The sequence below is a fragment of the Haemorhous mexicanus genome, chromosome 7 (genome assembly GCF_027477595.1).
Source record: "Haemorhous mexicanus isolate bHaeMex1 chromosome 7, bHaeMex1.pri, whole genome shotgun sequence".
NCBI lineage: Eukaryota > Metazoa > Chordata > Aves > Passeriformes > Fringillidae > Haemorhous > Haemorhous mexicanus.
This window is the reverse complement of record NC_082347.1, coordinates 19,703,317-19,719,154: the sequence shown is the minus strand read 5'-3', so window position 1 is coordinate 19,719,154 and position 15,838 is coordinate 19,703,317. Positions and strand designations below refer to the sequence as shown.

Sequence of the window (15,838 nt, the reverse complement as noted above, 5' to 3'; positions counted from 1 at the left end):
AGTACATAATTATCTTCCCTAGGCTTTTGGATAACTTAGTGAACAAAAGAGACTGGACTCTCAGAAGTGTAAAAACTGAGAGCATTCTGCAATGTGCCTTTGAGCTAATATTCTCACTTCTCCCCAATGACAATCTCTTGAAAATATCAGTGATAGACTCATTCTTCAGTTAAAGCCTCCATCCAGTCAACAGCATTGCCATTTGAAATCCTTAACACCAATGGGCCAGAACATTAAAAATGTTAACACAAACCAACATCTAACTTCATGTGTCCTACAGTTTGTGACCATCTCTGGTATTTATGCATCCAAGGATAGGCAAGAGCACAAAACAAACTTGTTCTTCTCAAGGTGGGCATTTGAAACTATCAGGTGGATATGCCAATTTTAGTCAGAAATTCAAACCTTATATGAGGACTCAACAAAGTTAAGAAGAGCATGAGCTCTATGCACCCGTTACACACAAGTGAAGTTACAGAAATTGACCTTTATTTAGTAATCAGTTTCTTTAACTTTTTTTTTGATACAAAGTGACATTTTCATTTAGTACAGAAAAATCCATGTCAGAACAGTACCTGTCTGTTTCAGTTGTACCACTGGAGTCTACTCTGATCTCAAACTTTAAAAAATAAACAAAACAAACAAAAAATTGAGATAAACAAAAAACAACTTCTGTCCCTCACCATGAGAAGTACTTCAACTACTAATTCATCCATTCAATTTCATATTTATTAATTTATATATACAGTATTATAATAGTATGGTATAATACTATATAAAATACTATATATATTTTAGATGTTTTTATAGTTCAGAATACTGTATATAGTGTATAACTATATAAATACTATAAAAGTATTTTGAACTATAAAATAGCAACTGTAAAACAAAATTTAAATTTAGGACCAGATCTTTCTTGAAGAACTGTGCAAGAAGAATCCCTTTTTTTTTTAATTATAAAAGCTGCAAACAGAAGCAAAATTACAGCTTGTAGTGTAAAATTAGAAACCCTACATAATGAAATGTTAGAAACAGTGGCTGAGAAGCAGGTCTACTCAAATAATATTTTAAAAACAATTAAAATACAGTACCCAGGAAACATGGCACAAGAGACAGAAGAAACAGGTACAAAATCTGTGTTAGGAACACAGAGTCAGAAGTGCAAAAAACCAAAAAGGGAACCGATATAATAGAGTTTGGTACAACAGGTAAATAAGTATTGCAACCAAAACTAAACGATCACTTATTTCTGGACAGTGAAAACACTAACAATTTAGTACCTTTCTAAAGGCTTTTAATCAAAGCCCTAAAACTGTGTCTGCTCTTAAATAAAAACAGTCTATGTGAATGCTACACACTGAAATACAAAGCTTAAGAATTACCCTGCAAAATTGCACCAACATAAGCTTTCCATATTTACAGTATCTAAAAGTGACAGAACACAGCATGCTAGGCCTAGTTTATAACTCTACTCCACCTGTACTTAATCCAGGCCCAACAACGGAAAATTATTCTTCGTCAACACATGTTAAACTTGGATTGCTTAGATACATTATGATGCTTAAATATTAGCTTCATGCATAAAACAAGAAACAGTATCTTTGACAGACAAGCTTTGACAGGATCCAAACAGTGGTCTGCCCTGTGTAGGAGTGTACTTCCTTTTGAGCTTACTCCCAAGACGTACCGATTCAATCCCACGTTATTACCTGGTTGTCAAGCCAACAATGTGCTTAGAAATGGTCAAAATTGTAACTAAGAGTCACATTGCGCATAAATTGTCCACTCATTCTCAGAAATTTCACTCCATTTTGGAGGGTTACCTCATTAACTGAAAGGACACAGAGTTAAAAAAAGAACAAACCAAACAAAAAGACATTCAAGTAAACAGCAAGAACCAAATACTTTGAAAAGGTTTTTGTAAACGTGTCATTCTACAGGGTTTTGCAGCATTGTTAAATTCATTACTCATGGACAAGTACACACAGGTCACCACCCTTGCGGCAACCTGTCATGCGTACACGTACGATGTGAGAGACAAGCTCGGTGAAGTGATGATCTACCCCTTCCCACATGCCTCGTCAGGTCCTCGTGTGGTCAGTGTTATCATTCCCCTTCACAAAACAGAAATCACTTATGGATATCTTTATAAAGACAGAAATGAACTGAGTCCGTTGGGTAGAAAGTTAGTTGGTTATTTACATCTGGAAAGTAGTTTCACAGCAAAATAAATCTACAGTGGGCCAGCTGGGATCCACAGGACCTTGTTTTGTTCTTGGTCGACAGTTGTCATAATCTGAGTGCAAATGCTTGAAAGGGCTCCTCCCTGGACAATGCCTGGAGAAAAAGAAACCCCACATACAAATGAGATGGGAGCAAACAGTTATGAGTAATTACCAAGAACAGTCTTCTGCATCTATCTGACAAGTGTTTATCAACAGATCAGAGTTAAGCAAGTCAATTCAGTCTCTGACAGATGCATGTCTCTATTTTAAAAAAAGTAAAAACAGAGTGAAGAGGTCAAGCATTCAATACACAGTTTCTTCTGCTAGCTCCTAAACAATCCAGGGAAGTCAAGGAACTGATGGCTATAATCAGTTAAGACAACTGTTTTGTAAGTTGTACTTCATGTACTATTTTCAGAGGCATCAGGTGGCAAAGTTTAAGTCTAAAGTTGGTCAGAACCTGCTATAATAAACCTTCTCTGTCCAACACGTGGTGTTAAGAGTTTTATATTTACGGGGTAATATACACAGAGACTATAGCTGTAGCAACAAGACACTATTTACAAATATTAGAAGTAAATTCTGAGCAGCTCACAGATCACTGAGCTAAATAAAACAGCAGTGGTTGCTACTCCAATTCTTATCATCAACCAGATTCAAGGAACAAAACGCCAACAGCAAGCAACTCCCTGAAAATCAATTCACAAGATAAATGAACACCTTTTATTCTACCCTTGCTAAACATAAAAAGTAAAATGCCACCACTGACACATGAGAGGAGAACATACTGTCTTCAATACTTAAAAATGGAGGAACTTCATGACTTGAGAAATATGTCAGCGAGCAAAGCCTCTGGCTACAGCTATCACTAATGCTGAAAAAGTATGGAAAGTCTTACACAGCTTAAGGCATAATTTTTCTTTTTGAGAAGAGAAAATACGATGTCACATAAATATATAATATTTGGCTCTGCAATATATACCACAGTTAATGATGTCAGGTGGCTTTGGATACAGAACACAGTAACTGAAAAGGTCTGTGAAAAGTGACAAATGGCAGGCAAGGAGTGATTCAGATTACACACTGTGTTCACAATTTGGTAGAGGAAACAAAGCCAACTTGAAAGTCATTAGTCAAAAATTGAACTCCATGAAGTAGTTAAAGAGCTCTTAGTAGTAGCTCTTAGTTAAACAGTTACAATCTATAGCTCCAGACTAATCTAACAGATTCAACGTGCTTATATCTATCTACATGCTATCTACAGGCTTATTTCATGTACAGTATTACAACTTTAACAAGCTTCAATGTCAGTGCAATTTGAACACCAACCCTCTCTGACTACCAGCATCTGGAAGTGCTGATGACAGCTGGAGCCCACTGCACAGTGGCACCAACAGAAGGAGGCCCTTCCCACAGGGCATGTGAGAAGACACACATAAGACTCTCTCAGACTGAGTGCCCCTTCCACTGTCAGGCTCAAACTAAAATGCCACAAATGCCTAAACAAGAAGCAGAAGATAACATGCAGTGATGCAATTTGGCCATGTGCATGTCAAGTTCTCTGTAGGTTTAGTATGCACCATGTAAAAAACATTTGTATGGCTATTATATAACATTTTGTTGAGAACACATGGCTTCTCTCAGGATGCACTGAGAGAGCTCTAAACTAAACACATCCTTTTGTCTCTCTGCACTCGGCAGTTATGCCTCAAAATATTTCTGTAAGAATCCCACTGTTCAGGGGAAGAAAAGTTAGGTTTTGGCTTGTTAGGGTGTTTGTTCATTTCAGAGTATATTTCCATGTGGTTCCACATACCTAGAATTTTATCCCCACTCTTTTGAATGTATCGTGATGTCCTGGCAATAAAATTTAAATAGAAGAACAATCTCCAAACACTGTTTGGTTTTTTTCCTCTAGTAAAAATACTACAATCCAAGACTGATTTCATAATTTTATGAAGTTAAAAAGGCTTCTAAAGTTGAATTTAATTATTCCAAATTACAATGCATGCTCAACAAACCTTGGATAATTTTTTTTCCTGGTGTTGAAATATTTAAAGTATATCTCACAAATCAAAATCACACAATTACAGAAGTGTTGAGGTTGGAACAGACCTTTGACAATCATGATTTGTTAGTTTAAACTAAAAGGGGTTTCTGTTGTTTTGTTTGATTTTTACAATTTGGAAAACCTTTCTACTCCTTACATGGTATAACACTAACAACACTATGTGAAATCATCATATCTTTACCATACTTTCTATACTACTGGCTAGTAATAAACCTTTTCAGAAGCTCTTTAGATTGTAAGATTATAACATTCAGAACAAAGGAGATTTCTATCTTGACATTTCCTCCTCTGGTAAAATAAAATAAGAACATGAGTTGCTCAAAATGGAAGGCAGAATTAAAAAAACCAAGGTGCTCATTGAAGGGACATTGCATTTTAGTTCAAAAGATCAAATGGATTAAATTACCACCATGTTCCTACTTAAAGTTTGATTAAATACTAACCTGTAAAGTACTTGCTATACTCCTGTTCTATTTTTTGAGCTGTCTCAAATTGTTCTTTGGAATGTTTTTGTGTAACTTTGTCCCTCAGGAAGATCGGGTCTTTTTGCTCTCTGAAAAAAAAAAAAAAAAAACAAACAAAAGAGAAGGAAAAAAAAAAAAGAAACACCTTGTATAAGAGTAGTTTTTTTAATGGACTTGAAAAGAGTGCCTCTAGTTGGGCGAATACAAAAGGCTAATTCACATGCAAGCAGACTCCTAGGCCCAGAGTGCCATCTACTGTGTTTCAGCAGCATCAACAGTGATCAGGATCATTTCAGAGCTAACAAATTTATTTGCTCTCAGACCAAGATGGTATTTCTTTAAAGTTTCAGAGACTGGCAGGCAGTGGATGAAGAAAGAATGTAAGTTTTTCTAGTTCATATGAATTGCATCATCATCTCATATACTCCTCAGACAAAGCTGGGCACAAGTATCACTCTTTTAAGGGCTTGGGAAGTATTGAGCACCAAGTAAACAGTATTTCCATGTTATCATATCTATGACATTTTTGAGATGCCCCTGTTTCTATTACACAAGCTCTTGAAAATAAAATATGAAAAAAACAAAACAGAGAAATACAAATGCCAAAATAATTATTTAAAAAACATAATTACTAAACTAACCTATCATTGCTGTGGTGCATTTCAGAGAATGCCAATAGAGCTTGTGCTATATCAAAAAGGGTGTTTGGACAAACTTTTGGTGCACACAACAGGCAGACAAAATGTGCCACTGCAACTTATACTGATGACTGCCAGAAATCCTGGCTTGACTAGTTTGACCACTGTCCCTTTCCAAAAAAAGGAAACAGCTGTAATGGTCACAATTTCACTTCCAAAGGGGGTCAAGACATGACAGTTCGATTTATCATTTAAGCACGCAATCCTATAGTGGTAATGAAATACACCTCATGGCTCTATGTCCTGTTTCTACTTTAAAGCAGTGATACTCATCTTCTTTATGAAATAGATAGTAGTCAAATTTACCTACAGATTAAGAATGTAAGAAGTCTTCATCTTTAGATACAAAGACAGCACAAGTATACGATCTCTTAGCAAAGTGTTTCTCAATATTCATGGTGGGAGACTATTCCCCTTCTTGCCAAATCAATCTATCAAAATGTGTGAAGGCTTTTTCAAATATCACGGGAGGGATTGGCATTTGCACGTCCTGTGCTCTGTTCCTGGCTATATTCAAACAGGAATTTCACAATTACTGAAGAACACAGCTTGAAAAGACCACAGTATATGCACTATGTGGCAAAAGGGGACTTCCGTTGCTTCCTTTACTGGAGAATGAAGGTGGGAAAGCTGAGGCTATGGATCAATTGGCACTGCATCCATATTCTTGGCCCTTCTAAGAAGATGAAGAACAGCTCTTTGTCATGGTCAACATGTCAGTGGATCTCACCCATATGAGTCCTACAATGTACCACAAAGGTTAGCAGGAAAGATCCTCCTAGAGGACATTCGGTTTGGTCTCCATAGATTTCTTTGATAGATTCATTTAATTGTCATGCAACCCAAACGAATTTAAGACCGTATTCCTCACAGTGGGTTTTATAAGGACTATTTTCCCCATTTTACAGAATCACAGAATGTTCTGAGTTGGGAGAGACTCAGAAGGATCACTGAGTCCAGCTCTTCAGTGAGTGGCCCATACAGGGATAGAAGCCACATCCTTGGTGTTATTAGCACCAGGCTCTGACCAACTGAGCCAAGCTCAGTGGCTGTCCTAAGAGATTTAAGATGACTAGCATGAAATAAACAATAAGGTAAACTTAGACTTATTTTAAGGTAGAATGAACATTCCTGAACTACACCCCTCACAGACTTACTTGATTTGTTTAGCATTTTTGTAGCGAATAAAAATTACAATAGGGTAGATATGAACACTGTGGAGCCGTTCGATGGCATGAGGAGCGATGTCAAGCAGACAATGACAATCCTAAGATCAAATGTAAATGCAAAACACTCATTCAGTTAAAGAGCACAAGCACGCATGCAAATCCCCCATCTCTTCCCCTACTTAAATCATAGCAACCCAACAGAGTTTTGCCATACATACAGCATTTTGGGACTACTGAGCAATTTGTACCCAAAGGATTTATAACAAAAGATAAAAGATGAAAAATTGCAAGAAATTGCATTCATACTACCAAAAGCATGCATTGATAGAAAAAAATATACTTGAAGAACTTATGAAATGAAAACTTAGATTTAAATATATGCATTACACTTTTTCAAAGTTTAAATATTCCTATTAATTTTCTCTTTCAGAAATCATGAGCAAACACAAGCATTTCCATGTTTGATTGAAAACTAAGCAGTGAACAGACTTCAGGTAACATCTGTCTCCAGGATTATGATGATGTTTATATTCTATAAGACTGCATTAAATGGAATAGTTTAAAAAATTAAATCCTTTTCTGGAAGTGATAAGAGGATGGAATTTAGGAACATTATTTCTAATTTTATTTAGTAATACAGTAAAAGAATAAGAACATTTCTAGTTTTTATAAAGGTGAGCTCATTTTAAATAGTCACATGCAAAAGTAAGGTAAGTTTTATTTTATTTAGCAGCCTGGGGAACAGTTCTCTGAATATCTTAAAGGATGACACTGTTAACATAATTTCCACCCCCCAACATAAGTATGTAAACTGTACAAAGAACTACAGCATTAAAATTGACTCACCTTTTCTGTTATTTCTTTTATTGAAGCTACAGTTGTCACATCAAAATGTCCACTCCTCCGTTTGTAATCAATGAACAGACAATCCTTCACACCTCGCTCAATGGCTTGCTGGGAAGCTTTCATAACCTCTGTTGCATAGAAGAGATCTCCTTTCATTACTGTTCCTTAGGCACAGAACAAGGCTAAGAAATGCCTGCAAATTCAGATTCTTGGGGTGTTACCCATCTTCGTGTTGTCATTTTGTTGATTTATACAGATGTTACTACCATGTATTCTAAGCATGAGTAAATTAGCTGTATTTGCATACTTACCAAGGGGACATCTGCAAAATTTTCCAGGGGATTCTTTGACCAGCATGTCTTTCACAGCATCAAGTAAAGGTCCTAGAATAAGGACAGGCCTAGGGGAGGTACAGTCCACTTTCTGGACACGCTGATAAGCCAAACTTGCAGAATCTACACACACAGAAGATATTTGTAAAAGCATACATTTCCAGGCATTCCTCAAACAAGCAGAAGCATCCTTATAGGAATTATGAGAAGACCTCCTCTGCAAGGGATGGCAAAGGGCCCTTGACAAATACAAAATATGGTCAGTCATTATTGAAATTTTTCCACTTGACAGCTGAAACTAGACATTTTTCTAATTGAACCTGTTGTTCAATTTAAAAAAATGAACTCCTCACCTTCCCCAGTCATCCCTAAAAGTGTAAACAAAACACAATATTTGATATATCTGGCTTGATTTGTAGAGCTCTTACAAGGTAGTAAGCATTGTAACCAACATGATTTTTCTAAAGCAGTGAAGAAATAAAAGTGAAGATTTTGAGTGGTGCACAGGATTTCTGTCTAGACTAAGCAACCTGGACCAAAATTAAATAGTTGAAAGAAACATCAAAACCATGCATCAAAAAGAATCTCCCTCTCCAAATGAAATAGTAATGCTCATAGGTCCAGGAAGAAATTATGAAAATATTTTAAAACACACTGGCTTGTAATTTAATACAAAAAAAAATTCTTATTAGAGATAACGATCACCATTTGTATTCAGAGCAATTAGAAAGTAACACTATTTGTTGTGCTGTGCTACACCTGATTAAAAATGAAAGAGAAGTAAAGGCAAAGCCCTCCCAAGTATAACAAAGGTACTTGCCATCCAAGAAAGGAATTGAGTCCGTACTGATTGTATCTAGAGCCAATAAATCTTTTCCATCTTTGGAACCACTTCGCTTATGTTTATGCTTTCTTCTGAAGAATGATCTCCTTGCTGCTGCTGACAATGTCTTAGATGAACTGTTTTCATCTTTAGCCTCGGACATGCTGTGTCTCCTGTAGAATTCCTGATCCATCCTAAAATAAAACAGACAAAATGGCTGGTATTTAAAATTATATTTTTAATACTTTTGACAGTATCACAGCTGGTGATGCTGTGCCTGATGCGCCCCAGGATATTGTCATTTCTAGTTTACTATTTAGCAGCATTAAAACCAACTTGCTACAGCAATATATTTAATTCAATGTATATTAAAGTATGTCATCCTTAAAATGACATATCTAAGAATTACAATCTTCCAGAAAGAACAGAAGCAAGCAAGTCTTTTATACCACATTTCACTAGTCAGACTTGTAAAGACAAATACTGTAACTGAGGTCACTTACATATATTTACTGGGAATCTGTCCTCTTTCCAGCTTCTGAGCATTCTCATCTAGCTGCCAAGCCATCCAACAACCAAAATTTCCCTGCGGTAGAGTGTCATCCACATACAAAATGTCATCTTTCTTAAAGCTTAAATCCTGCTCCATCTCTGCCACACGGTCATAAAGTGCTCTGCAAAGGAAGACAAACAGGCTCTGCAACTGGTCTCCATCAGCTCAAGGGAAAAACACACCTTTTCTGAAAAAAGTTAACAGATTAGTGCCATTCTCTACATCTAAGGAACACATGAGTGAAAAGTGAAGACTTGCTATACTAGAGTGTGTACTTGAGGGAATAGCTGGATAAATCAGTAAATTTCAAATTTAAAAAACATGGCAAAATTTATGTTCCCCCTCTCTCTCATATGATGGTCAGCATGTTATCCTAACAGCCTTATGCTGTCATTACCAGTCACGCTCAAATACCTGATGTAGAATCCATCTCCAGGAAGCTCTTTTATCTTATTAAACTCTTCTATCCTGTATTGAGTCTTTATTTTGATGTTTTCTCCAGGCTTCAACATTTCCAGATAAGCTTCCTCAGCTGTTTTATTTCGCATGTCAATGGACCCATACTGCAAAACACAAAAGTAAACCTTTAGATGTGAAATTGTATTTTAACAAGACATAGAAGTAGGTGAGCTTGTAAAACATGCAAAAATAGTTTGTTTTTCTCACTTGCAGTTTCTATATATGTCTTGTCACTTGCAACTCAAGTACAGTTTGCACCTTAAGACATCTAGCAAGAGACTGAGACATTACAGTGGAAAACAAAAAACTCAAGTACAAATGGCAGACAGGTACTGTGAGAGAGCACTTGAAAAGTTTTGCAAGTGTAAGCTGAGAATAATAAAATTCACACTGAAAAACAATAGTATTTTCAGGGATAGCAAGTGGTCTGAAGGAAGTCAAACGATTACAAAGCAAAATCTGGATACTAGAAGTTTAAAGGGAGAGTCTCAGTACTCGCTTGCATTTGAAAAGCTCATAAAGATGTGTGTCTATCACCCTATCAGTCTTGACAAGCAGATAAAAATTCTCATTTCAGATACTGAAAGCAGAGTCAAAGACACCATACCTGGTTTTCCCTAAACTCTCTTTAGAATTTCATAGTGGTAAAATCAATATTGATCTCTGCTTCATAGTACCTTTCACATCCTTGCCTTTCTCCTACATACAGCAATTGGATTCAAAGCTTCCCATTGAGATAAAGGGAGCAGATAGGTGTTAGTAATTACAGGTAGACATATGTGAGTCCTTCCAACTTCAGAGCATCCTGTGCTATCAACAGTGACAGTACTCCAGGTTCACATCATCCAGCTCCTCATGTGCTGCAGCCAAAATTCAAGTTTGCTTTCTGACCATTCTTACCTGGGTTTTGTGGCAGGAATTCCACACTCACAGAACATTCCACACTGTGGGACAGGACAGCACTTGGCATCTCCCTCTTTATGCCATCCCAGACAGTAGTCAGTGCACTGCAGACATTTTTGAAGTGCTTACCTCAAGTATCATGTCACCCAAGACTAGTCCATCAGGTCCTTTTGCTGGGCTGTCATCATCTACATCTGAGACAAATATTCCATACAGGTTTCCACCACATATCTGGATACCAAGATCAACTTGGGATTTTTTAACAACAACAATTCTAGGTTCAGGGGTCCTTTTGTTTGTGTCCACAGGGCCCCTTTTGACAGAAAGAAATAACACACATACTAGAATTGAAAAACTTGCCATGCATAAAATCAACTTTCCATTGAAGAATATATTTTTATATAAATATTACTCAGAATAGGTCACCTAGAGAGTCTTAAACAACAAACATCACCTTTCCAGCTAAACCAATCTTGCAGAAAGCTTTCTTCACTCCTTGCAGACCTCATGTTTCAGAAACAGTCTGAAAACATGCACATTTCTATCCTGAGGTCCACTTAACTTGTCTGCTGACTTATTTCAACCAGACACAGCATCCACAGAAGTACACTTCCTTATTCAACACCCTTCATACCCACCCTGACCAGTTCTTTTCCTTTAAGACAGAAGTTTCACTCTCTACCTTAAGGAATTCCGGGGACTTGTAGTTGGAGTGGTTTGTTTGGATGGGGGCGTCATTGTCCCTTCGTCCTGCTCACTCACAGTGTCGATTACGGAATGATTGTCAGGCGTTGCAGCTCCGCTGCCTTGGGGGGTGGAATGGTTACTCACAGGTTCTAAGCGAGAACTAAGACAGGGAAAAAAACAGAAGAAAAGACTGGTGGGTTAATGCCAAATATTTTCCACTCAAAATTTTTAATTTGGCTGTAAGTCAATTTTAGAGTAACAAAGATAAAACCCAAACACTGTAACTCAAATGGGCATGCCAAAAAACATATGTTCGCCATAAGTCTATGAGAAAGACAAAGCTCTGTTTTGAAGTGTGATAATTCATCAAAATAGGATGAGGAATTTCACCAGGTCATTTGCCTTCTCTAATTAATATTGGAAATTCCAATTTTGAAAAAAAAAAAAGGCAAAAAATACTTTAAGTATTAAAGTTTCATAATCCTAGGAAGAAGTCATCACTAGATTTTACGCTAGTATATTTAGAGATTATGCCCAAATAGAAGAGAAAATATATTTAGATGCATCAAGCATGCTTCTTTTGACAAACATGCAGTCACACATGATTTTTCAAAGCAATCAGACTTACCAGCACGCGTGTGCTCACGTTTGCAAACATATTAAATGTACAGAAGTTAGCCGCCAGCTAAATAATTGTGTGGACAGGAGAGCTGTCGTTTTCCAGGTCTAGCCAGCCTTACCTGGACCGTGAGTGATTGCCCAGCTGATACATGTGTGGGTTATACTGAGCCAGAATAGTGATGGTGTCGCACTGCTGCCCAATGATTAGTCGAGCCTGCTGCTCTGTAGCATTTCTCAAATTTATTCCATTAAACTATGGGAAAATTGCACAAACCAGAATGTCAGGTTTTCAAATGGAAACCAGGAAGCTCATTCTTTCATCCTAATTAGTGTAATGTCTAAATGCTCACTTATTCCCACTGGAGAAAACAGAAGAATGAAAATGTTGCTAAACAGTGATTTCTAGGGTTTACTCCTTGGAAGGAATCATCATAATTTTCAAGTATTTTGTAACCTGACAAGGAGTTTAACAATACTTTCACTGTTAAAAGACACGTATTTTCTGAGCTGTGCTATGATTTGATACAAGCTGGTTCAGATCAACAATATGAGTAAATTCAGAACCTAAAGATAAATTCAGATCTATTCAGGTCTATTTCAGTATCAGAAACACACTGTGCAACAGAAGGTGCTTTAACATGATGTTACACTTACAAAGCAGTTCTGTACTTTACAAAATGCTACTCCATGTGTTTATCTAACGCAGTAGGCAGAAACATCATTGAGCCTACATAAATAATTTTTTAACCAGGTATCTTAGCTATGAATATGGTACACCAAGAACAGCATGAAACTTGGTAAAAGCCAGCTGCTTGAAAATATACTCCCCTTACCAGGCAGAGTATGGGATTGGGACTATTTTGTTTTAAGTACGGAAATTAACTAACTTAAACTTTAATTACATCTACATAAGACAAGAAGCAGATTTACCATCAAAAGATATTATTTTTATAATAAAGCCTGAAAATGTCACAACAATCACAATTATGGACTATTACAATAGAGTGTACATCTCACAGTGCACAAGGTTTCACAACATAGTTGTTTTGGGGAAGGCAGATATGGCTGCAGTCATACAAGCTGATTTATTAAACCTTAGCAATAGGAAGCAAACAATTACCTCCAGTAACTGATCACCATATTCAAGGCCAGCTTGATGGGCAATGCTCCCACCTGTTACTTTAGAAACAAATATTCCACCATTTTCTCCGCTCACAATGGAAATCCCAAGTGGCTCAGAACCCTTCTGCACTTTAACATGGCGTGGCTCTTCCATGTAGGGCCTTTTAAAAAGAAATTTAAAACTGAGTTGGAAAAAATTGCACTGGAACACCACAAGACCAAAGCTACATGCAATATTTACGCCTGTCTGAACTGTAATAAGAAAACAGCTTTGAACAGTTACTTAAAAAGCCCCACTAATTGTCAACAGTTTTAAATGCATTCCTTTAACACCATGCAATGTACAGTGGCAGAAGTAAGTGTACACCAGGTACATGACTGCTCAAAAAATGATGGTAAATATGAATTATAAATAGAATGGTCATGAAGTTGATAGGAAAGAAGCTTCCAGATGCATATTATATGGAAGTAATTGAACCACTGTATATAATATGTCATTGTAAAACCATATTCCAGAAGGGTATGTTACAAATACAAATGCTGGGAGTCTTCATTGCCAGGGAAAATAAACATCATGAATAGTAAGGTGGTAAACCAAAGGACAACAAAGCACAAATATAATATTTCATATTTGTATGCTGGGAAACACAAATTAGTGATGAAAATTAAGCAGTTGCAAACTCAAGCCATTAGGACAGCGGTTTGCATGGCAGCATTACAATTACCATGCAAATGCTCCTCAGGGCAATTATCCAAACGTAAAAAAGCACAAAGTGCGCAATACTGCTCGAGAAGGACAACCTTAGATCAGGCCAACCTCAAACTCCTTAGTGATGAGAACCTAGGCCTAGGAGCCACAGGGATTCTCAGAAAAGACCTATTACGGAACAGATATCTGAAAGATGCAGAAGATTTGAGAAGACAAGCACACTTAGAACAAGACAAACAGTAGTAAGACACTAATAAGTATAACAAGAAAAAGGCTTACACAAAAGAATACCCTGATACATTCCCCTTTCCTACCCCCATATTTGGGATGTATCCACCTGTATAAATGAGGCTGGTCCTTCCATCACATGCATAAAACCAACAGTAGCCTTCTCAAAAGTCCTGGTTTTCACTATTATAAACTTAAAAATGTCTACACAGCAAGAGGCACCACCAGGCACTAACAACTGAGCTCAGTGCAAATGAAATAGCTTGGGCACCAGGTGTGGTGTATTTTTTTATTTTAATACCACTATACTGCATTTGACATGCATTAATTTGAATGTTTTCTTTCCTAGCATTTCATTATGCCATATAGATGTTCTCTAAATTGTGCCAACTGCTTAAACTATTTTATTGTGCTTTTCAGAAACCAAAAGAGACTTCACTCACTACCACCAAAGTGAGCAAGGCTGAGGAAAGGCATTTTTGGGAAAAGTAGGATTTGGGGCTGGGGACAGAGGGAAGGGGAGACACTGTTTCATAACTATGCATATTGCCATTCTTTGAAGGGATCTTTTTGGTAGCCTTCTGCAGCAGTGGCATAATAGTTTGCCAGCTTATTAATGCACATGAGATAAAAACTGTTGGCCGTTGACATGAATGCAAGTCTGGAACTCAGCCATCTTACATCACCATTAGAGGTAATGCCCTCAGCAACTGCTTACCCATGTAGTGAACTTATTACTGATGTTCACATTTTTTGCATGTAACCAAAAATAACTAAATTCTGATAACTTGCAGAAAACTGATTACTTTTTCACTCACTTATGAGTGCGTAAGCAATATTATATGAAGTTTCTTCTTGTCACAAAATTTACCAAGGTCTATTTCTACATTAAAAACTAAAACTGCATCTTTTGGAGCTTTGTCTATTGTACCTTTCTGCTTTTTCATCTACCACACCCACTTTTAATTTGTTTCAGATTGGAGTAAGAAGGAATCAAACCTATACAAACATATCTGAGAATTCTATTAAGAACAGAATGACAGGTAACCACGCCTGTACAGCAAAGCACTAATAAAGTAAAAAAGAAGGATAACATTAAAAGGGTATTTTATTTGATAAGCAGTTTTATCAAAATCAAGTGAAGCACTTCTCTGTAATATTTAGACTGCCTGCCAGAATCACTAGACACGAAGTAGAGAAAAAAAGTCCTTATTGATGAGATCTTTTAATTTTCATTAAAATTAAAATCAACAGAACAAATAGAAACACTGAATTGTTTAAAATCTATTTAATTATTAATTTTATCTGGGGAAAGGCCAAGTGAATTATTTGTATTTTGTAAGAAATGGAAAGCTTATAAAACCCTGCAAAATTTAAAAATTTCTTAGGATAGATTTAAGTAGCTACTTTCCTAAACTGATAACTATTTAATAGTTTGTTTTGTTTTAAAAACCCACCACCAAACCTTAGAATTATACTCTTTTTAGTAAATGAATTCAGACTGTGGTTTATACATAAGCACAGAAAGAGCAATGGGGCTGGAACCTGGATGTACTTCAATAATATGATCAACATTAAGAAAAATTGTTATTTCCCAGAGATCAGAACATGTATCTTGTGCTCAAAGACACAGATACAGGCTGCCAAAACCCCAGCTTGTTCAGCTGAACACTCACATCATTAGTCATGAGAAAGAGAAAAGACACTCAGAATTTGCAAGTGACAATCAGAGGAACATTTATACAAGAACAGAAGTTGAGTACATGTAGTACAAGTGTCACACTGAAGAAGGAAGATAAATTCACAAAAACCTCTATATGTTTCCTTTCAAATAACGCTGTTCTTTGTATACAAGTCATTCTATAATTGCTACAATAACTTAGTCACAAATTCTTCAAACAAGACAAAAGTTTCACATAACATTTTAT

The 15,838-nt window shown here is 36.6% G+C and overlaps 1 protein-coding gene across 4 annotated transcripts in view; it reads right to left on the bottom strand.

The window, feature by feature from the left end:
* Positions 1–467: 467 nt before the first annotated feature.
* The window catches only part of DLG5 (discs large MAGUK scaffold protein 5), a 98,295-nt gene continuing 82,924 nt past the window's right edge, over positions 468–15,838 (bottom strand). For 3 of the 4 annotated variants that reach the window (XM_059851290.1, XM_059851291.1, XM_059851292.1), the window contains 12 exons: positions 12,972–13,134; positions 11,971–12,104; positions 11,226–11,390; positions 10,673–10,856; positions 9,596–9,744; positions 9,132–9,302; positions 8,626–8,822; positions 7,785–7,928; positions 7,474–7,601; positions 6,616–6,725; positions 4,740–4,849; positions 468–2,337 (listed from right to left, as the gene is read on the bottom strand). In XM_059851290.1, the coding sequence (XP_059707273.1) occupies positions 2,234–2,337; positions 4,740–4,849; positions 6,616–6,725; positions 7,474–7,601; positions 7,785–7,928; positions 8,626–8,822; positions 9,132–9,302; positions 9,596–9,744; positions 10,673–10,856; positions 11,226–11,390; positions 11,971–12,104; positions 12,972–13,134 (1,759 nt within the window). In that variant the 3' untranslated portion in view covers positions 468–2,233. Of the gene's footprint in view, positions 2,338–4,739; positions 4,850–6,615; positions 6,726–7,473; positions 7,602–7,784; positions 8,045–8,625; positions 8,823–9,131; positions 9,303–9,595; positions 9,745–10,672; positions 10,857–11,225; positions 11,391–11,970; positions 12,105–12,971; positions 13,135–15,838 lie in introns of those variants that run through there. The other variant, XM_059851293.1, reaches the window with a different exon arrangement.